This window comes from Mobula birostris, chromosome 29, assembly GCF_030028105.1.
Source record: "Mobula birostris isolate sMobBir1 chromosome 29, sMobBir1.hap1, whole genome shotgun sequence".
NCBI lineage: Eukaryota > Metazoa > Chordata > Chondrichthyes > Myliobatiformes > Myliobatidae > Mobula > Mobula birostris.
Window position 1 is genome coordinate 28,118,424 of NC_092398.1, and position 23,240 is coordinate 28,141,663.

Consider the following 23,240-nt stretch of genomic DNA (forward strand, 5'->3'; position numbering starts at 1 on the left):
AAGGTGAAAAAGGGAAAAAGGCATAGGAAATGGTGGATTACAGGAAGTTTGAGAAATCAGTGTTCATGCCAGCAGGTTGGAGGCTACCCAGACAGATATAAGGTGTTGCTCCTCCAACCTGAGTGTGGCCTCATCACGACCATAGAACAGGCCACGGATTGACATGGCGGAATGGGAATCGGAAGTGGAATTAAAATGGGTGGCCACTGAGATATCCCACCTTTTCTGGCAGACAGAGCATAGGTGCTCAACAAAGCGAGGTGGTGGAAGACGTATAGTGGGAGGTGGCAGAAGTTAGAGGATAATATGCTGGTAGGGTGATAGGGGTGATAAGGGGTTGGGGTAAGGGCAGATGTGGGTGAAATTCTTTCTAATTTACTTGTGCACAAGGAGAACAGCATGGGCCTGTCACCCAAACTGTTCAAGTCTGAAAAAAAAACTGCCACTTTATTGACTTATAGGTTACGGACGTTGATCATTGTAAATTGTGCATGTTTGAATTCCTTACTCGCGAGATCAATTGCCATTCACAGTAGAGGTGTTAAAGTCAATCGAAACTTCAAGCAACTTGATGATGGCATTTTGAAGTTAATAAATACAATAGCTGTTGGGTATGTTTCACATTTTTGTTATCTCCTGTAGCTCCAGCAGCCCCTATTGTGTAAAGGGGCACTATGTTTTACGAGACCTTTCTGGAAAAGTCTCACTCGTTTGGTTTGAGTACACACCGTCTCCTCTGTAGTAAGCAGAGATGTCTCCAGTGGTCTCACTTCAAGCTCTTGCTTGAGTACAACTGTTCTAGGCTATATTGTTGTCTTTATTGCAACTTCTACAGAAGTCTCCTGCATTGAGTATAGGAGATGAGATGTTACACTGAAGTTGTATTAGATATTGGAGAGGCCTAATTTGGAACACTCTGTGCAGTTTTGGTCACCTACCTATAAGAAAGGTATATAAGATTGAAAGAATACAAAGAAAATTTACAAGGATGTTGCTGGGTCTAGAGGACCCAAGTTTATAAGGAAAGATTGAACAGGTGAGGACTTTATTCCTTAGACGAAGAAGATTGATAAGAGATTTGATAGAGGTATAGATAGGGTAAATGCAAGCAGGCTTTTTCCACTGAGATTGGATGAGACTACAACCAGAGGTCATGGGTTAAGGGTGCAAGATGAAAGGTTTAAGGGGGGCGGGGAGAGAGAAGAGGTGCTAGTAAATTTGCAGCTGACAAAAACTGGTGGAGTTGTGGATCGTGTGGAGGGTTGTCGTAGGTTACAACAGGACAGTGGCAGATGCAGAGCTGGGCTAGTAGATGGAGATCAACCTGGAAAAATTGGAAGCAGGCTTTCCCACTGAGGTTGAGTGGGACTGCAATTAGAGGTCATGGGTTAAGGGTGAAAGGTGAAAAGTTTAGGGGAACATGAAGGGAAGCTTCTTCTCTGAAAGGGTGGTGAGAGTGCAGAAAGAGCTGCCAGTGCAAGTGGTGCACACGAGCTTGATTTCAACGTTTAAGAGAAGTTTGGATAGGTACATAGATGGTACAGGTATGAAGGGCTATGGTTCAGGTCGACAGGACAAGGCAATTTAAATGGATTGGCACGGATTAGATGGGCCAAATGGCCCTTTTCTGTGCTGTACTTGTCTACGATCCTAAGTGTGCAGTAATTCACTTTGGAAGGTTGAATTTGAAGGCAAAGTACAGGGTTAGTGACAGGATTCTTAGCAGCGTGGAGGAACAGAGGGACCTTGGCGTCCACGTCCATGGATCCCTCAAAGCTGCCGTGCCAATTGGTAGGCTTGTTAAAACGGTGCATGGTGTGTTGGCCTTCATGACTTCAATTCCACAACGCTGCGGTTCTATAAAACCCTGGTTAGACCGCACGGACGGTTCAGCTCTGGTTGTCTCATTACGAGGAAGATGTGGCAGCTCTAGGGAGGATTCGGTGGGGGGCGGGGGGGGGGGGGGAGAATTTACCAGGCTGCTACCTGGAGCAGAGTGCATGTTTTATGAGAATAGGTTGAGAAAGCTACAGCTTTTCCCTTTGGAGCGAAGGAGGATGAGGTGGCTTGAAAGAGGTTAACAATTGATTCCTTGGTCTTACTCATGTTGAGTGCAAAGTTGATGTGATATCTCTCAACCAAATGAACTAACTCACTGCTGTATGCCTCCTTGTAATCATTTGAGATTCTGCCGACAACAGTTGTGTCATTGGTGAACTGAAAGATGGCGTTTGCGCTGTGCCTAGCCAAATAGACACGAGTGTAGACAGTAGGCAGTGGGCTAAAATCACATCTTTGAGGCCCACCAGTGTTCATTGTCAGTGATGAGATGATGTTAATTTGGACCCATGTTGACTGTGGTCTCTTGATGAAGAGGTCAACGACTCAGTTTCGAGAGGCTAAATGTTAGTATTTCACGGGGCTGAATGGTACCATAGCGGTTAGCGCAACCACTTTACATCACCAGTGATCACCAATCAGGGTTTGAACAGCACCGCCATAAGGAGTCTGTACGTTCTCCTTGTTATGACGTGGGTTTCCTCTCACATTCCAAAGACATACAGATTAGAGTTAGTGAGATGTGGGCATGCTATCTTGACGCTAGAAGCATGGTGACACTTGTGGGCTGTCCCCGGTATTCGTGCTACGTTGACTGTAGATGCACTCGGCGTACATTTGAACATCAAAACGTCCAGTGGAGAGCACTCAGACTGGTTGCATCACCATCAGGTAAGGAGAGGCCACTGCACAGGATGAGGAAAAAGCTGCAGAAACTTGCAAACTCAACCAGCTCCATCATGGGCACTAGTACCCCCAGCATTGAGAACATCTTCAAAAGACAATGCAAAAAGACGGCATCCATCGTTAAGGAGCCCCAGCATGGACATGCCCTCTTCTCATTGCTACCATCAGGGAGGAGGTATAGGAGCCTGAAGACACACACACTCAACATTTTAGGACAGCTTCTTCCCCTCCGTCATTAGATTTGAATACTACCTCACTATTTTTCCTCTTTTTGTACTATTTTTTTTGTGTACTTACTGTAATTTAGCTTTTATTATAGATTGTAAAGTACTACTGCCTCAAAGAAACATATTTCATGACATATGCCAATTATATTAAAGCTGATTCTGAAATAAAGCTAATTAAAATTCTAACCAACTTGTCCACTGGAGAGGTGCACCCCATGGCTAACAAGGCACCACAGTAAAATGCAGTATTTACCAACACTCCCAGTGATAAACAGTTAACCTCATGATCTTAAGTCAGAGTATGACAAGGACGTGCGCACAAGCACGTGCCAGAGGACCTACAGCAGGCCAACTGACTATTAAGGCAAAGGATGCTGAGCATTTGAATAAAGGCAGAAGCTTACCTGACCATCACAGAGGTCGATGAGGGGAGCCTTCTCGCGGGTGGCCCGCACCAGCTTGCTGTGGAGAAGCTTGCCGTCGAAGTAGATCCAGGGACAGCAGTGCTCCCAGGGGATGGGCTGCCCACAGGCGTCGTTGGCGAAGAGGGCTGTGTCAACGCCGCTCATGAACAAGGCGGCCAGCTGAATCCCACGGGCGTCCAGTTTCTCGATCTTGACTCAGGAAGAGAAATGGGTTTGGGTTACAGCCCCTGGCAGTGGGCTCAGAGCTCTTCTCCCCTACCCCCAAACCCCATGCTTCCTGGTTAATTACATTTCCCAACCCCGTCCCCCAACCAAACCAACTCATTGGGCTGACCACCACTGCCCCCAGACTCGCACTAAGGAGATCAATGAACACTGGCCTCCATCGCTTGGGGCACTGTAGGAATTGCAAAGTTTTTGTGCAGTTGTCTAAGAAGTTGATGCGAGTTCACTTGTTAGCATGGTGTGCAGTTTTGGTCACCTGGCTTGAGAAAAGACGTTATTAAACAAAGAGTGCAGAAAGGATTTACCAGGCTGTTGCTTGGACTCAGGGGCCCCGAGTTATAGAGAGAGATTACGTGGATGAGGAGTTTATTCCCTGGGGCAAAGGAGATTGAGGGATGAAGTGTGGCGACATTTGCGGGCAGCCACAGAATAAGCCTCAGACTGTGTTGCTCAATGACACAAAACAACATATTTCCCTGTATGTTTTGATGTACATGTGACAAATAAGTCTCATGGTATGTGGGCTGAGGACTGGCACATGGCTTTCCATAAGACATTGGAGCATGATTAGGCCACTCAGCCCATCAAGTCTGCTCCACAGTTCCATCATGGCTGAGTTATCCCTCTCAACCCCATTCTCCTGTCTTCTCCCCATATCCTTTGACACCTTTACTAATCAAGAACTTATCAACCTCTGTTTTCAATATTCCCAGTGACTTAGCCTCCACTACCATCTATGTCAAAGAATTCCACAGATTCACCACCCTTTGGCTATAAACAAAAATTCCTGCTCATCTCTGTTCTAAAGGGATGCCCTTCTATTCTGAAGCTGTGCCCTCTGGTCCTGGATTCTGCCACTATAGGAAACATCCTCTCCACATCCATTCTACCCAGGCCTTTCAATATTTGATAGATTTTAATAAGACCCCCCACCTCTCCTTCTAAACTCCAGCACGTATAGTTCACTGAAAGTAGGCGGAGTGGTGAAGACAGTTCAAAGTAAATTTATATCAAAGTACATATATGTCACCGTACACTACCCCATTTTCTTGTGGGCATTTACAGTAAATACAAACACGATAGAATTAACGAAAAACTGCATATTGCAAAGACAGACAACCAACATGCAAAAGATAACCGTGCAAAAACAACGAAAAAGAAATAAGCAATAAATATCCACGGGTTATGGAATTAATCTGGTGTTGCTGGGCTTCTCAGTCAGGGCTCTGGGTATAGGAGATGGGACATTATGCTGCAGTTGTGAGAGACATAGGCGACGGCCGCACTTAAGAGTATTGTGCACAGCTTTGGTTGCCCTGTGTTATAGGAAAGATGTTATTAAACTAGAAAGTGTCCAGAAAAGATTTACTCAGATGTAGCCTGGACTTTGGGGCGCAAGTTACACGGGTAAGGTACATAGACAAAGACTTTGTTCACTGGAATGCAGGCGATCGAAGAGTGACCTGACAAAGGTATACAAGTTCATCAGGGGTACACAGAGTCTGAAGGCAGAGTCAGTTTCCCAGGGATGGGCTGTTAAAATCAGAGGTGACAGATTTAAAAGGGACATCTAGTGGTAGCTTCTTGATGCAAAGAGTACTTGGTGTGAGCTGTCAGAAATAATGGCTGAGGCAGACACGTTATTAATATTTAAAAGCCATCTAGATAAGTACCATGGACAGGAGAGGTTAGGAGGGCTATGGGCCAAGTACAGACGGTTGGGACAACATAGTAGGCGTGGACAAGATGGGCTGCAGGGCCTGCAAGAACACTTCTGGTCTCCACAGTACACGAAGACTGGCTGGAATATCCATGGATGAAATGTTCAGCCCATTGGGAAAGCTTTGGAAATCAGGAAGCTCATTTGTCTTAAGCACAGGGGCCGAGGGTTTATGTGACATCTGTGGATGTCAAGGGGAAATTCCCCTTGCACTGTCACAGTGACAGGTGTGGGTGGCACTTCCTCCCCACCCCAAAAGCAGCTGGTAGCAATTTCCGATCACACTGGGCAATAATGGGAAACAACTTCCCTCTCCGAACCCACCCCTTTCCCATCTGCATACAGCTTTCTCCGCTGAAGTACACGGCACAGTCCCCAGTAACCACCAACACCGCGCATCCCCCCCCACCCCTCCCCACAGCCCCTTGTACCTTCAGTTCCTGGAGCTGGTCTGGCTCGTACAGTTTGGAAGAAACAGCCTGTGCTAGGAACGCATCCAGTTCGTATCTGTGCAAAATCCGGCTCCCTGGCCACTGCATCATGTACCTGCAGAGGGAGGGGAAGAGAAAAAGAGAAAGCCCTCGGTGATAGGAAGCAGACAGATCCCCCAAGCCACAGCCCGACCAAAGGATGGTGCACACCCTGGGGTGATGAAAATTAGAAGGGCTACTAAGAGAGCAGAGCTGGAGACCATACTGGAAACATACCCACTACAGGACTTGACTTGTAGTCCCTTGGTGCAGATAGCACAGCAGTTGGTGTGACACTGTTACAGCATCAACAATCTGGGTTCAATTCCACTACCTGTATGGAGTTTGTACTCTGCTCGTGACCGCATGGGTTTCCTCACACATTCCAAAGACGTACAAGCTGGGGTCAGCAAGCTGTGGGCATGCTATGTTGGTGCCGGAAGTGTGGCAACACTTGCAGGCTTCCCTCAGCACAATCCTAGGACCGTGTTGATCACTGAAGCAAATACAGCGCACTTCACTGTGAGTTTCAATGTCCATGTGACAAATAAAACTAATATTCGTGTATCAAATTGGAAGGAAAGCAAGACAATAGGTGGGGAATAACTGAGAATTTGGGGTAGAAAATCTTCAGCCAGAAAATGGTATGGACTTGGAAACCACATGAATCTGGTTATGACACATTCAGGGCAAGGGTCCAGGTTGGGAACCTCTGGACCAAATGGACTCGGTGAGAGGCAGCACAGTTCATTCAGAAAGCACACCAACCCCTTGACTTCCTTGGGTCCAGCAAAGGAAATTCTCCAATACATTTAACAATTTTTACAGATGTACCACGGAAAGCATCCTATCCAGATATATCGCAGCCTGGCACAGCAACAGCTCTGTCCAGGGATTACAGAGTCCATGGCACAAATCAGCCTCCCCACTTCACTGATTCTGCCTCGGTAAAACAGCCAAAATAATCCTGGACCCCTCCCACCCAGTCATTCTCTCTTTTCCCCTCCGGTCGGGCAGAAGGCTTGACAACACGTACCACCGGGCTCGAGAACAGCTTCCACCCCACTGGTTGTTATCAGATTCGTAAATCAAGGACAGTTGCCATTTTGTCAATCAAGAACCATTATCAGACTCTTGAATAAACCTCTGGTAAGCTAAAGATGAACTTTAGATCTCCCAATCCCTTACAATTTATTTGTCTAGCTGCACTGGTCTTTCTCTGTAGCTGAAATACTATTCTGCTTTCTCTTTACCATCTCCATGTACTTCTATATGGCATGATCAAATAAGAGTTATATGTGTGGAATGTATTGCCACAGGCCAGCTGTGCTGGTCCAACCACACTTGGGAGTATTGGGAGCAGTACCATACCCAAGAGATGTGCTGGCATTGGACAGGGTCCAGAGGCTGATCCCATGAATCAGAGTTAACATACGAGGAGGAGATCTCATTGAAACCTATTGAATATTGAAAGTCCTAGACAGAGTGGATATATGGAGAGGATGTTTTCAATAGTGAGGGAGTCTAGGACCAGAATAAAGACCAGCCTCAGATTAGAGGGAGATGATTTTTTTTTAGTCAGAGGGCAGTGAATCTGTGGAATTCATTGCCACAGACGACTTGGAGGCCAAGTCATTGGGTATATTTAAAGTGAAGGTTGGTAGTTTCTTGATTAACAAGGGCATCAAAGGTTATGGGAGGAGAATGCGGTTGAGAGGGATAATAAATCAGCAAAGTGGAGGTACTCGACAGGCCAAATGCCCTAATTCTGTTCCTACAGTTTATGTTCTTTTCCCTGTATCTCAGTATGTGACAATAATATACCATCACCAATGACTCCCACTTCCTTTCCAGAGCTGAAGATATCAGCTGGGCCAACCTCCTCTGCTGTTACCTGTGGAATCTGCACACACCTTCCTGTCCAGGACCTCAGCAATACTGTACTTCACCCTTTACAATTTATTTTTGGGTCCTTGTCTACTTAGAGGTGTAGCAGATAAGCATTACAGCTCCAGACGCAGGCTTAATCCCAACCCAACTCCCTCTCCAAATCTGGTTGTTAGGTGGAAGACACATTAGTGTAATGCTTTACAGCACCAGGGATGGGAAGATTGGGGTTTGATTCCCAATGCCTGTAAGGAATTTGTATGTTCTCTCTGTGGCCACGTAGGTCTCCTCCCACATTCCACAGGCAGGCAAGTTCGTAAGGGTTGGCGAATTGTGAGTGTGCTATGCTGGTGAGGCTTAACTGCTGCCCCCAGCAGCATCACAGGCACACTTCACTATATGCTCTTTTGTACAGTACTGTGCAAGGGTCTCAGGCACATTTATACTGTACAGCGAGGGGCCCAAGACTTTCGCACTGTATTTGTCACCACGGAGAACTGCGGGAGGGATGTGAGACAGGTGGCAGAGCAGGAGTGCCAAGGGTGGGAGGCTGAGTGGCTGCAGACACACCAGGCACTGAGACATCAAGTAAGGTGAGTCGGAGAGTTGAGAAGAACAAAGAGATCAATGTAAATGGTGGTGGTGGGGGGGGGGGAAAACGGGGGTGATGATCAGCCAGGAGTCAGTGTTTTCATGCTGTACCTCTGACGCCCTGTCCTTTTATAACAGCCTAATATTTACTCTACGGAAAGCACTCACCATCATTTTGAATGCCTTTGACAGACTGAAAGTAGAACAATACAGCACAGTACAGGCGCTTCAACTTACTCCAAGCAAGATCAGTCTAATTCTTCCCTCTCGCATAGCCATCATCCATGTGCCTCTACCACCATGCCTGGCAGGGTGCACCACACACCTATCTGTGTGTGAAAAAAACTACCTCTGACATCCCCCCATGCTTTCCTCAATCACCTTAAAATTAGGCTCCCTTGACCTTTTAACTTTCTCTGCTCCAATGACAGCGACCCCAGTTTTGGCAGCTTCACGCCCCCCGCCCCCCCCTTGCTCTTCTCTGTCAGAGAGAAACTCCCCTTGTTGGACATGGGGCCTTCCTGAATGCTTCCAGTCATCATAGCAACAGGGGGGAATGAGATTACCCAATGAAGCTCTATAATCTGACCCGCTGGGTGTTTCCAGTGTTTTCCACCTCCGCCCCAAGGATACTGGGCTTCGCCCCTCATCACAGCAGCCCTCGGGCCCCTCCCGCCAGCGGCGCTCACCGTAAGACGCAGCAGAGCAGCAGCAGGTGGGTGGGGACGTTGGCAGGGTTCAGCATGCCGGGTGTGTCAGACTTCAGGCAGGCCAGGAAGGCCCTCATGCGCCGGTTCTTGTCCTCCACGGCCTTGCCCAGCCACAGCTTCTTCAGGTTGGGGCAGGTCCACTCACGAAAGGTCAGGGCCGTCACCAGCTCCGGAGTCTGGGGCGACTTGCCCTTGTAGGCCGACCACTCCTTAATTATGACAGGGGGCACTGAGGTAGGAAGGGGATGGAGGAAGAGAGACAGAGCACCAAACATAAACAGAGTGGATAGCTTCAACAAAGGCAAATCTAAGCACACCAGAAACAGTAAAAGATTCTGCAGACGCTGGAAAACTTCATACACAAAATGTTAGAGGAACTTGGCAAGTCAGGCAGCTATCCATGGAGGGGAATAAACAGTCAACGTTTAGGGACTCGCCTGATGCTGCCTATATGACTGAGTTCCTCCACCCTTTAGTGCATGTTACAGCAGAAACTGAGCCAGAGTGCCGTCTGAAGCAGTGATCAAAGCTCAAAGCAAATTTATTATCAAAGTATGCATATACTACCTCGAGATTTATTTGCATGCAGGCATTCACAGAAGAACAGATATATAAAAGAATTTTATGAAAATCTATAGACAGGGTAACAAACAACCAATGTGCAAAAGAAGGCAAACTGTGTAAATAAAAGAGTATTGAGAACATGGGTCCTTGAAATTAAGTCTGAAGATCACAGAATCAGATCAGAGTTGAGGTGATTGAGAAGGTTATCCACATCTGTTCAGGAACCTGATAGTGTGGGACCCAAGGCTTCTGTACCTCCTGTCCAATGGTAGTAGTGAAAGGAGAACATGGCCTGGATGGTTGGGAAAGTGGGGTGGGAATCTTTGATGATGGATGCTGTTTTCTTGTGGCAGCACACCATATTGATGTGCTGAATGGTGGGGAGGGCTTTGCCTGTGATGAATGATGGACGGGGCTGTATCCACCACTTTCTGAAGCCATTTCTGTTCCAGGACATTGGGGGGGGGGGGGGGTTTGTGTCAGTAGAAATGACCAGAGGTTGAGAAAGGAATGGACAAAGCACCCTGCCACCAATATCCACCCACCCCTTCCGCGCCGAGCAGCAGGCGGTACCTTCCACGGGGATCCTCCTCCGCAAGGCGAGGCGCTCAGCCCTCCGCTGGGTCTCGGACAGGCTGAAGAGAACTCCGTAGATGTACTGGCGGGCTGATCTGTAGAGCAGAGTGGCGGGAGGCAAGTCGTTGTTGGCCTCATCCTCGATGCACACGGGGAGCTTCAACTCGCCCTGGGGGGGGGGGGGGGGTGAGGGGTTCAGCAAAAAGCAGAACACAGACATGTTAGTACTCTTCCCCCCGTCCACCAATGTTGAATCGCAACAGAAACTTACATGCAAGTGATCAATGGGAGAGTTGAACCCACGTTGGGTAACCTTGCGTCATATTTAATCACTTGCACAAGGGATTCGAGAGTTTGTAGTAAAGAGAGGAAGGAGCTTTAAACAGATCTGGCTCAGCGGTTAACGTAACACTATTATAGCATGAGAGACCCAGGTTCAATTCCTGCTGAGTTTTCTCCAGGGCTCCAGTCTGCTCCCAAATTCCAAAGACGCTCCGGGTTAGTAGGTAATTGGGCAGCGCGGAAAACGTTGGGCTATAAGGGCCTGTTACCGGGCTGCATTTCAAAATAAAATAAACATACTGATTGAAATCTGGGTGGTGATGGAATCACGGCAACTAACAAACTGCTGTCAGGAACACAGCGGGTCAAGCGACATTAGTGGAAACAGGAAATATCTATTTCAGGGGAAAAAACCTGCATAATGCAGAATAGCAGAAAGGGAAGAATTAGTGGAGGTGGTGGGAGGAGATGGATTAATGGAGGATGGACGGGTCCAGCCAGATAGGGGAGGGAAAAGAGGAGTTAGATAGGACTCAAACAGTAGTAAGGAAGGCAAATGCAATATTAGCATTCATTTCCAGAAGACTAAAATATAAAAGCAAAAATGTAATGTTGAGACTTTATAAGATATTGGCCAGACTGTAGTTATGGGCCCCTTATTTAAGAAAGGATGTACTGGCATTGGACAAGGTCCAGTGGAGGTTTATGAAAATGTTCCTGGGAATGAAAGGGTTAATGTATAAGGAAAATTTAATGAGCCTGTACTCACTGGAGTTTAGAAGAATGGGGGGGGGGGGGGGCAGAGAGAGAAGAGATCTCATTGAAACCTATCAAATATTGAAAGGCCTAGATAGAGGGCCACTGAAAGGATGTTTACTGTAGTGGGAGAACCTAGGACCAGAGGGCACACAGAAGAACGTCCTACTGGAACAGAGATGAGGAAGAATTACTTTAGCCAGAGGGTGCTGAATCTATGGAATTCGTTGCAACAGGTGGCCATGGAGGCCAAGTCATTGGATATATTTAAAGCAAAGGTTAGAAAGGGCATCAAAGGTTATGGGGAGAAGGCAGAAAAATGGGGCTGAGGGGAAAATAAATCAAAGCAACACACACAACATGCAGGAGGAACTCAGCAGGTCAGGTAGCATCTCTGGAAAGGAATAAACAGTCAAGGTTTTGGGCCAAGACTCTTCTTCAGGACTGGAAAGGAAGGGGGAAGATGCCAGAATAAAAAGGTGGGGAGGGGGAAGGTAGGCGAGCTAGGAGGTGATATGGGAAGGTAAAGGGCTGGAGGAGGAGGAATCTGATCGGAGAGGAGAGTGGACCATGGGAAAAAGGGCAGAATGAGGGGCACCAGGGAGAGGTGATAGAAAGGTGAGAAGAGGTAAGAGGCCACAGTGGGAACTATAAGAGGGAAGGGGGAAGCAAAAAAAAAAAAAAATCACTAAAGAGAAATCAATATTCATGCCATCAGGTTGGAGGCTACCTAGATACAAAAGAGACCCTGGCAGATTCAGTAGAAGGACTGTTGGGGGCCCTGAATGGAGGTGAGGGGGCAGATGAATGAGGTGTAGCATTTCTGTTGATTGGTTCAAGAGCCTGATGGTTGAGAGGTAATAACGGTTCCTGAACCTGGTGGCGAGTGTCTTGAGGCTCCTGTACTTTCTTCCTGATGGCAGCAGCGGGAAGACAGCATATCCTAGGTGGTGGGGTGTCCCTGACGTTGGACACTCATGTAGATGTGCTCAAGTAGGGAGGGCTTTACCTGTGATGGACTAAGCCGTATCCACTACTTTTTGTAGGATTTTCTGTTCAAAGGCATTGGTGATTCCATACCAGGCCATGATGCAATATACTCTCCACCACATATCAATAAAAGTTTGTCAAAGTTTCAGATGTCATGTCAAATCTTCGCAACCTTAAGGAGCTAGAGATGCCGCCGTGCTTTCTTCATAATTGCTCCTGCGTGCTGAGCCCAGGACGGTCCCTGAGATGGTAACACTGAGGAATTAAAGATGCTGACCCTCTCCACCGCTGATTCCCCGCCGAAGACTGGCTCATGGACCTCCGGTCTCCTCCTGCTGAAGTTAGGAATCAGCTCCTTGGTCTTGCTGACACTGACGATGTCCCCTCCAACCAGTGTGTGCAAAAATCCTGTGCTGTGCAATTTTTTTTACCCAGTGACAACAACACGTGGGCACTGAATGATTTCTCCAATAAAAGCAGTACAAATAAGCCAGTTTTAAAACCTGCAGGCAAATTATTGCAAACTCCACGCTGTCAACACCAGCTGCATCCGGAACCAGAAAAGGAAATGTGATTGTGTACGATTGTGAAATATACTTAACATGCCAGCGAGGTAGAGGGTGACAACCTTTTGTGCGCAGCTTAAATTCCTTTGTGTGCTAGTAGCAAACGATGTGAATGTGCACACCTTGGAGGGAATATTGGTTGTAGCATCACTCAGCCAGATTTTCAATCTCCCTCCTATATACTGATTTGTCACCTTTGATTTGGCCAACGTCGACTATTTACTCTTTTCCATAGATGCTGACTGACCTGCTGAGCTCCTCCAGCATTTTGTGTGTGTAATAGTGGCTTGTTACTCCGTGGCAGACATTTCACTCAGTTAGCACAGTGAAATGTCTGCCACAGAGCATCTTCATAGCAAAGATGATTCCCAAAGGTTCCTTCTCAATTTGTCCGTAGTTCCCTTCTGCCGTGGTCAGTGACCTGGCTGCACGTATGACAACTCCCACTGCACGGCTGGATGCATCCATCGCAATGATTATCGTCACCTCTGGGTTGAAATGAGTCAAAAGAATGCCAGATGACAGCATATACTTCACACCTCTTGGCATTGCAGGGGACTGAGTGGCTCCCTCAGCTGGTGCATTGCTTAATAAATGCTGAATAATGATCGTAAAGTGCTGACATCTGATGGTGATCTTAGAGAGCTTTGTAAGATTATGACGGACAGTCATTGGAAAATAAAAGACCTTTTACCCAGGGTAAAATCATCTAAAACATAAGGGCATACTTTTAAGATGGATGGGGGGGCAGTGGAATATAAAGAGGACCGGGGTCATCTTTTCCCCCAACACAGAGGGTGGTGGGTAAATAGAACAAGCTGCCAGAGGAAGTGAAAGAGGCAGAAACAATTACAGTGTTTTGCGAGACATTGGCACATGGCTAGGAAAAGTTTAGAGAGATACAGGCCAAATGGGGTGAAAAGGAACTGACTATGGACTAGTTGGGCTGAAGGGCCTGTTTCTGTGCCGTACAAATAACTCTGAGATTGGTGCTCACTTACCATTGTCAGCACCTGGTAGATGTAAGGGTACATGAGACCCTTCCTGTGTCTGTGGTCCGCCACGCGCAGGACCTCGGGGGCGACAAGGGGCAGCGGTGGGGTGGTGATGTCCATGTGGTTCCTGGTTTGCATGGAGAGCAGCGACGGTATGTGGGCTGTGGGGTTCGGCGGGGCAGTGCCTGAGTCCCGGGATAGAGTGTGCTCGCTTCCAGTCTTGGCATCAGGGTGCCCCTGCAGTCAGAGAAACAGATCACACAATCAAGAGAGAGTGGTGGTGATGGGGGGGGGGGGGGGGGGGGGACATCGTTTGAGCTTGTGTTGAATCTTTCAAAAGAGCTCTTTACCCAATCCCACTCTTTCTCGCATAGCCCTCCAATTTTGTTCTGAAAATTCCCATTGAACACATCCAGGAGGGGGCCGTCTCTCCTCTGGGTTCTTGTGCCAGCTGCAATCAATGTGACAGTCATCCAAGACTCCAGCTTCACCCACCCCTGTGCCTCATGACCCTTCCTCCCAATCACAGACTCACAGCTCAGGTTTGCCATCCAACAACCCCCCCCCACAACACAATCAGGCACCAAGGACAGTGTACACGGATGGGGATGCCTCCCTCCACAGCGTTAGTGGGCCGGGGGCGACTGTCACACCGAGTGAGAAGGGGGGCTATGTTACCTCAGGGATGTTTTTCTCGGGGCTCTGGCTTGCACCCGGAGCTGGGCCGGCACCTTCCCAGTTGCCTTTGTGCTGAGAGGACTGGCCGACGAGGTGGCTGGAAGCAAAGAGAGAAATCCGCCTGTCAAGCCTTTGCGAAGTTGAGCGCAGCCTCATCCAATGCGCAGCCCATCACCGGCGAGATCAGGGGGGCTTGACCAGAGTTACACCTGTCTCCTGACCTGCAATTCCTTCGCCAAGTGCAGTCAACTCTACAATTATCCAAGCTGAGGATGCGCCATCCTTGCTGTTGCGTTTCTGAGCGAGCTCCTCTCCTTGGGGGAGTGCTCAGCTTCACCCCACCCCACCTCCAAATGTAGCAGGTGGTCTTTCAACTCAACAGGTTCACACGGTTGAATTTTAAAAAAGGGTTTACTCTGATTAACTTCATTTCCTCACTCTCTACTGCCTTGGGAGCTAAAGCAGACCAAGTGCTCATGTAGGTATTTCAAAGAAAAAAAAACACGAGATGCTGAAAATCTGAGCTACACACCCACTGCCCTGTGAGTAATGAATGGCACGCTGAGTACTCAGACAGGGATTCGAGACATGCCATAAACCTTCAACACCCACATAAAATGCTGGAAGAACTCAGCAGATCAGGCAGAATCTATGGAGATGAATACAGAGACAACGTTTTAGGCAGAGAGCCTTCACTGGGACTGGAAAGGAAGGGTGGGCAGAAGCCAGAATAAGGTGGTGGGGTGTCGAAGAGGAGTACAAGATGGCAGTTGACAGGTGAGAGGTGAGGGAGAAAGGGAGGATGGATGAACTAGGAAGCTGGGAGGTGATAGGTGGAAGAAGAAAGGGCTGAAGGAGGAATGAGATAGAAGAGAGTGGAGCATGGGAGAAAGGGGAGGAGGAGGGGAACTAGAAGCAGGTGAGGAAAAGGGAAGAGGTGAGAGGGGAGCCAGAATGAGGAATGGAAAGAGAGAAGGGAAACTGGGGGATGAAATTACTAGAAGCTGGAGAAGTCAAATAAGCAATGAGGGAAAAATTTCTAAAAAGAAATAACAAGTTTTACAGTTACCACCTCAATTTCTGCACCCCAAGGTTCGGAGTCATATACTCAACTTCATCGGGCAGCAAGGAAGCAATAGAGGAGTTCCACAAGGGGGATATGGGTGGGTTCAGTGAATGGGCAATGCCATGGAGGACAACAGTGAACCCTGCTGATGAGGTGGTAAGAATCCTCTGCAAATGATATCGAATTGTAGTGAAGCACCTTGACCTGAAAAGTCCACTGTTTACTCATCTCCAATAATGCTGCCTAACCTGCTGAGATCTTCCAGCATTTTGTGTATGTCCCTCTGAAAAGTCCAGTTTGTAGCATTCAGTATCAGTGGATCCATCCACTGCAGGGGCAGCGAAATAGTAGGTTAAACTTTGAAGTGGGTTGATTTATTAAACACTAGGCTAATCACTGAGCCTTACAGCACCAGCCACTCAGGTTCATCATGACCTCCGGTGTCGTCTGTGTGGAGTTTTCACATTCGCCCTGTGACCACAAGGCCTTACCCCCTGGGTACTTCCTGTATCTCAAAGACGTGCAGGTCAGTAGGTTAGCTGCTGCAAATTGCCTCTGGTGGAGCTGGGAGCAAGAGTTGGGGGAGGGGTTGGGAGAAGGAATAAGCTTCATGTACAAAGTATGTGCATTCTATGTGACCATGGGGCTTCCCCAGGTGCTCCAGTTTCCTTCCACACCAGGATGTCGTACTGCTCCGTGATTTAACAGGCCATTGTAAATATAAGAGTTCCTCGTATAGGTAGGACGCAAGAGATCAGGGGAGAGTTAACATGGCTGGGTGAAATTAGTGTGGTAAATGGATTGATGAAACTGCTCAATGAACCAATGGAGATGATAAAAAACTAGAATAGCCATTCAAATAAACAAATAAAATTTCTAATGAACACGTGTATTATTTTAAGATGTTGAGAAACTTAGAACAGTAAGGCACAGACTCTCCAACCTTTATCTGTGCTGAATATGATGCTAAATTAAACTAAACCTCTTCTGTCTGCTGGTGATTCATGCCCTTCTTTACTCATGTCTTAAATGCCACTATTGTATCTGTTTCCAGCAGCACCCAAGGCTGCCCATTCCAGGCACCAACCACTGTGTAAAATCACAGCTCACGTAGACCAGCATAGTATAGGTCCTTCAACAATGATGTTATACTGACCCACTCCATGATCAATCTAACCCTTCCTACTCACATAGTCCATAACCCTCCATTTTTCTTTCATCCATGTGCTTATCTAAAGAGTCTCTTAAATATCTCTTTATATCAGCCTCCAACACCATCCCTGGCAGTGCATTCCAGACACTAAACACTTCTTGTGTAAAAAAAAAAAAAATCCACCTCTGACATCTCCCCTAAAATCTTCCTCCGTTCACCATAAATACCTGGCATAGAACAGTACCCATAATGCTGTGATCTTTTAACCCACTTTAAGATCAATCTAACCATTCTCTCCAACATATCCTCTGTGTGCTTAAGAGTCTCTGAAATCAACCTAACGTATCTGCTTCTATCACCAATACTAGCAGTGCATTCCACCCAAGGGTAAAGAACTTTACCCTTGACATCCCTTCTCCAATCACTTTAAAATTATGCCCTCTCGTATTAGCCATTTCCACCCTGGGAAGAAGTCCTCATTATCTTATAGTACATCTCTATCATCACCTCTCAGTCTCCTTCACGCAAAAGAGAAAAAGTCTTGGCTCGCTCAACCTTTCCTCATAAGACAAGCTCTCTAATCCAGGTAGCATCCTAGTAAATCTCCTCTACACCCTCTCCAAAGCTTTCATTGTTTCTATAATGAGGCAAACAGAACTGAACACAATTCTCCAAGTGTGGTCTAACTAGGTTCTCAACTTTTTTTTTTATGCCATGGACGAATATGATTAAGCAAGAGTTGGGAATTCCTGCACTAGGGTTTTATAGAGCCGCAACATTACCATGAACTCAGTCCCCTAACAACTGAAGGCCAACACACAATATGCCTTCTTAACTTATGTATATCAACTTTGATGGAACTATGAACATGGACACCATCTGTTCCTCTACACTGCTAAGAATTCTGCCATTAACCCTGTATTTTGCCTTCATGTTCAGCCTTCCAAAGTGATTCGCTTCACACTTTTCTGCACTAACATCTCTCTGCCACTTCCCAGCCCAGCTCTACGTCCAATTTATATTCCACTGTAACCTACAACAATCTCCTTCATACCTTTCCCCTGTCACTTTAAAGTCAGGGTTTTCCAACATTTTTATGCCATAGAGCCTTTCTGTTAACCAAGGGGGGTCCGTGGATCCAAGTTCGGAACCTCGACTCTAAATGCATTTCCTCTAGTATTTAACATTTCCACCCTGGAGGGAGATTTACACGTCTTGTAATTTTATAGACGAGGAGGGCGTCATCCTGACCATTCCTTTGCTCCAGTTTCCTCCCACATTCCAAAGACGTACTGGCTCATAGGCTAATTGGTCACGAGTGTAATTGGGTGTCTCGGGCTCGTTGGACCTGTTAACGTGCCGTATCTCTAAAAGACTCACTTGGCTGTGTTGCTTCCGCTCTGTTCGTCCACGTCAGAGGAAGACGAGGGCGATGAGTTGTGCAGAGGCGATGCTGATTCTTTGGCCTGCGCGTGGTTGGAGATTCTGGCAGCCGGCGGAGGTGCCGGCCCGGGCCAATCGGCCAGCTGCTTGCATGGGCGCTGGAACTCATGCTTGGCCAGGCCAGGGTCAAAGTGCGGACCGTGGACTAGCTGGCCCTGGGACGTGGGGAAGGTGATACCTGGTGCCGGCGGGAAGGGCTGGTACGGCAGCTTCTGCATCATGGGCGGTGGCGGAAACTAAGAGGAGAGAGAAAAAGGGAAGAAAAATGGTGTGTTGGTGAGCAAGACTATCGAGAGACCTGGCATCCGTGCTCAGGCCTGATTACACCAAGATCATCTGTGGAACCAGCCTGACCAACAATAATCATAGAGCACTACCGCATGGAAACAGGCTCATGTGCCGACCTGGTTTTGCCTAATCCCACCTGCACACATACCAGAGCCCTCCGTACCCATCCCATCCCAACCATGCACTTATACAAATTTCTCTTAAATATTCACATCAAACCCACATCCACCACTTCCACTGGCAGCTCGTTCCATACTCACACCACCCTGAGTGAAGATCCCCTTCATTGTCCCCAAAATATTTTACCTTTCACCCTATACTTACGACGTCTAGTTCTAGTCTCACTCAACCCGAGGGGGAAAATCCTGCAAGTATTTCCCCATCTATACCTTCTATAATTTTGTACACCTGCCGTCATTCTCACGTACTCCAAGGAATACAGTCTTAATCTATTCAATCTTTCCTTATATACACCCCCATCATTCTCCCCCAACTCCCACACTAGCTCACAAACCCCTCCCTTACATCCCAAGAAATCTTCTCTAGCAATGACTGCCCTGTTGCCTGCAATCTCTTCCCACCTTCCCAACCGCGCAAACACTCCCCCACCCCCCCACTACCCGTCACCTACCAGCGGCTTGGGCTGCGCGATTGCTTGCATATGCGCATTTGCGTAGGGGGGCATCCCAAACTGGCTGGGCCCAAAACCTGGAACGGGAAGCAACAGGGGGGTTAACACCGAGCTCCCACCTACTTTGGTTGCCAGGCTAGAGACATGGCACTGGATGCAAACTACTGACTGGCTGTGGGCAGTGAGTCCCTGCTGTCTGCTGAGAGGCAGAAGGGGAGCACTATCCCTCTGGCAGGGATACAGGGGATACAGTGCCTTAGTCCATGCTTGAATGCCTTGAAGAGGATACAGGGGAGATTTACCAGGGTTTGTAAGCATGTCTTACAAGGGAAGGTTAAGCAAGCTAGGTAGAGCTTTTCTCTTTGGAGCAAAGGAGATTAGAGGTAACTCGATAGAGGTGTATGAGCTGGAAAGGGGTATAGTCCCTTATTCCCTAGAGCAGTAAAGGCCAATACCAGAGAACATCTGTTTAAGGTGAGTGGAGAAACATTTATGGGAGATGTCAGAGGTAGGTTTATTCTTTTTTTTGAACATAAGTTTTAAGACAGAGTCATGAGGCCAGGGGGCTGGCACAGAGTCGGGTGGGAGACATGGGCGCAGAGCCCAAAGGAGAGGCTGCAGAGTCCAAGGGGCAGGGGGAGGTGGAAGATGGGCGCAGAGTCAAAGAGGGGATGATGCAGAGCTAAAGAAGGGAGACTGAGTTAAAGAGCAGGAAGCTCTTTTACCACACAGAGAGTTGGTGGGGTGTATGGATTGAGGTGTTAGAGGAAGGGAAAATTACAATGTTTAAGACACTTGCCCAGGTACACAGACAGGAAAGCTGTAGAGGGATTTGGGCCAAATGCAGGCGAACAGGACAAGCTTAGGTGGATACAATAATTGGCACAGACGACTTAAGCTGAATGGCCTGTGTCTGTGCTGTTTAACTATCATCTCCTTGAAGTGGAGAACTGGAATCCTAGGATGCAGAGCTGGTCAAGCTTAACTAGCGAGACACAATTAATTTAAGGCAGTTATGATTCTGAGAGGGTCTGACAGGATTGATGACAGGAGTCCATTTGTCCCAGGGCTAGAGTGCAGAATTAAGCAGCATTCTCATCGGACACAAGTGCTGCCATACCCAACTTACAAGGGCAAGCTCTTCACACCCAGTTGCCCCTGGAGGGATTCCAATCTATAAAATCAAAGGACATGGTGAAGTCACAGCGGATCAGGAAGCATCTACAGAGAAACTGGCTGGTGATCTTTCTGACATCCCAGACCTGAAACTTTAACCCTGTTTGTATCACTGCAGATGCTGTCCAACCTACTGAGTGTTTCCAGCACTGAAAGGGTGTGGGGAATGGCTTTGAAGATTAGGTGTTACAGTACTACTGAACAGTGCAGCAGCTGAGATGGGGGTTTTCTGCCCGATTAATGTTTACATTCAAGTTCCAAGTTGCAAGAATGGGCCAAAGAGCCTGCCTCTGTGCTGTAGTGCTCTAAATGAGGCTCAGAAACTGCGGACAGACTGTCCCACCCTCCCAAACGATGCGCCCGTCTTGCCACTCTGAAGAAAGGGCCCCGACTCAAAAGCTCAAATGATTTCTCTTTCTATAGATTCTGCCAATGGTCTACAGGTTCAGTTGTCGTACAGACCAAACATCAGAATGGGGAAGAAATGTGATCCAAGTGACTTTGATCATGGGATGATTGTTGGTGCCAGATGGAGTGGTTTGAGTCTCTGAGAAACTGCTAATCTACTGAGATCTTCACACAAGTCTCTAGAGTTTACAGAGAATGGTGTGAAAAACAAAAAACATCCAGTGAAAACACCTCATTAGTGACAGAACTCAGAGGTCAGAGATGACATCGGATGCACGGCAACTCTGGCAGGGTTTGCAAGACATTACTTCCTACAAAGCGAAACCCAATAGCATGAATGGCAGCAATGCTTCACTACCAGATGAACTCAACGCCTTCCATGCCCACCTTGAAAGGGATAACACAATTACAGCTGTGAAGATCCCTGCTGCATCCGATAGCCCTGTGATCTCTGTCTCAGAGGCCGATGTTAGACTGTCTTTAAAGAGAGTGAACCCTCACAAGGCAGAAGGTCCAGATGGAGTACCTGGTAAGGCTCTGAAAACTTCTGCCAACCAACTAGCAGGAGTATTCAAGAACATTTTCAACCTCTACGGGCAGAAGTTCCCACTTGCTTCAAAAAGGCAACAATTATAACAGTGCCTATGAAGAATAATGTGAGCTGCCTTAATGACTATCGCCCAGTAATGCTCACATCAACAGTGATGAAATGCTTTGAGAGGTTGGTCATGACTAGACTGAACTCCTGCCTCAGCGAGGACCTGGACCCATTGCAATTTGCCTATCACCACAATAGGTCAACGGCAGACACAATCTCAGTGGCCTCCACATGGCTTTAGATCACCTGGACAACACAAACACTTATATCAGGATGCTGTTCATAGACTATAGCTCAGCATTTAATACCATCATTCCCACAATCCTGATAGAGAAGTTGTAGAACCTGGGCCTCCGTACCTTTCTCTGCAATGGGATCCTCCACTTTCTAACTGGAAGACCACAATCTGTGCAGATTGGTGATAACATATCCTCCTCGCTGTTGATCAACCGAGGGGTGTGTGCTTAGCCCACTGCTCTACTCTCTATATACCAATGAGTGTGGCTAGGCATAGCTCAAACACCATCTATAAATTTGCTGACAATATAACCATTGTTGGTAGAATCTCAAGTGATGACGAGAGGGCATACAGGAGTGAGATATGCCAACTAGTGGAGTGGTGCCACAGCAACAAACTAGCACTCAATGTCAGTAAGACAAAAGAGCTGATTGTGGACTTCAGGAAGGGTAAGACGAAGGGACACATACCAATCATCATAGAGGGATCAGAAGTGGAGAGAGTGGGCAGTTTCAAGTTCCTATGTGTTGAGATCTGAGGATCTAACCTGGTCCCAACATATCGATGTAATTATAAAGAAGGCAAGACAGCAACTATACTTCATTAGGAGTTTGAAGCCATTTGGCATGTCAACAAATACACTTAAAAACTTCTATCGTTGTATTGTGGAGAGCATTCAGACAGAATGCATCAGTCTGGTATGGGGGAGCTACTGCACCGGACCGAAAGAAGCTGCAGAGGACTGTAAATATAGTCGGCTCCACCTTGGGCACTAGCCTACAAAATATCCAGGACATCTTCAGGGAGCGGTGTTTCAGAAAAGCAGCATCCATTATTAAGGACCTCCATCACCCAGGGCATCATGCCCTTTTCTCACTGTTACTGTCAGGTAAGAGGTACAGAAGCCTGAAGGCACACACTCAGCGATTCAGGAAACAGCTTCTTCCCCTCTGCCTTCCAATTCCTAAATGGACATTGAATCCTTGGATACTACCTCATTTTTAAAAATATACACTATTTCTGTTTTTGCACGTTTTAAAATCTATTCAGTATACGTATACTGTAATTGGTTTAGTTATTTATTTTTCTCTCTTCTATATTATGCATTGTATTGAACTGCTGCTGCTAAGCTAACAAATTTCACATCACATGCCGGTGATAATAAAACTGATTCCGATGATGGCCAGATTGTTTCAAGCAGACAGAGACAGTAACTCAAATAACCACATTACAACAGTGGTGTGTAAAACAGCATCTCTGAATGCACATGTTCAACCTTGAAGTGGATGGGCTACAGCAGAAGACCACAAACATACACTCAGTGGCCACTTTATTAGGTACAGGTGTATAATACAGCGGACACAGTGTGCTTTTGTTAAAAACTAACTCAGTACCATTCCCTCTTTCTTGAGGGCAGTTCTGGGAGAGCAATGATCACCAGCCGTGCCAGATGTTTCACCAGAAAACCGGAGAACAGCAGGTGTCGCACTTGCCAGGCTGCCGCAGTTCCCAGGTGGATGCTTACCGAGGAATGGAGAGGGTCCAAGAGGAAGCGGCCTTGGCTTGCTTGCAGTAGCGTAATACTCCACAGCCCGCTTGAATCGCTCTATTTTGTCTTCTGTCCTGGACTGGATTTGGAAAAAGTAAACGTTATAAAGCTAGCAAGATGAATGTGCTGAGGGGGCAGTGATAGGACTGACTACTAACACCTGATAGTGCAAAGCAGGGGTCCTGACTGGGGACTAGTCTCCCTCATGGCTAGGACACTTGCCCCACACATCAATGTCCAAGTACGCTGCTACCTGTGCACCAGGAAGGTATAAGAGCCTCAG

The 23,240-nt window shown here is 47.3% G+C and overlaps 1 protein-coding gene across 1 annotated transcript in view; it reads right to left on the reverse strand.

Moving 5' to 3' along the window:
* Window positions 1-23,240, reverse strand: part of LOC140190173 (constitutive coactivator of PPAR-gamma-like protein 2) — a 61,986-nt gene that overhangs the window by 4,155 nt on the left and 34,591 nt on the right. Inside the window, exons 5-13 of the mRNA XM_072246684.1 lie at window positions 22,934-23,036; window positions 18,989-19,065; window positions 18,007-18,305; window positions 14,408-14,504; window positions 13,736-13,966; window positions 10,138-10,309; window positions 8,980-9,229; window positions 5,774-5,888; window positions 3,377-3,586 (exon numbers count right to left, since the gene is read on the reverse strand). Of these exons, the coding sequence (XP_072102785.1) occupies window positions 3,377-3,586; window positions 5,774-5,888; window positions 8,980-9,229; window positions 10,138-10,309; window positions 13,736-13,966; window positions 14,408-14,504; window positions 18,007-18,305; window positions 18,989-19,065; window positions 22,934-23,036 (1,554 nt within the window). The remainder of the gene's footprint in view (window positions 1-3,376; window positions 3,587-5,773; window positions 5,889-8,979; window positions 9,230-10,137; window positions 10,310-13,735; window positions 13,967-14,407; window positions 14,505-18,006; window positions 18,306-18,988; window positions 19,066-22,933; window positions 23,037-23,240) is intronic.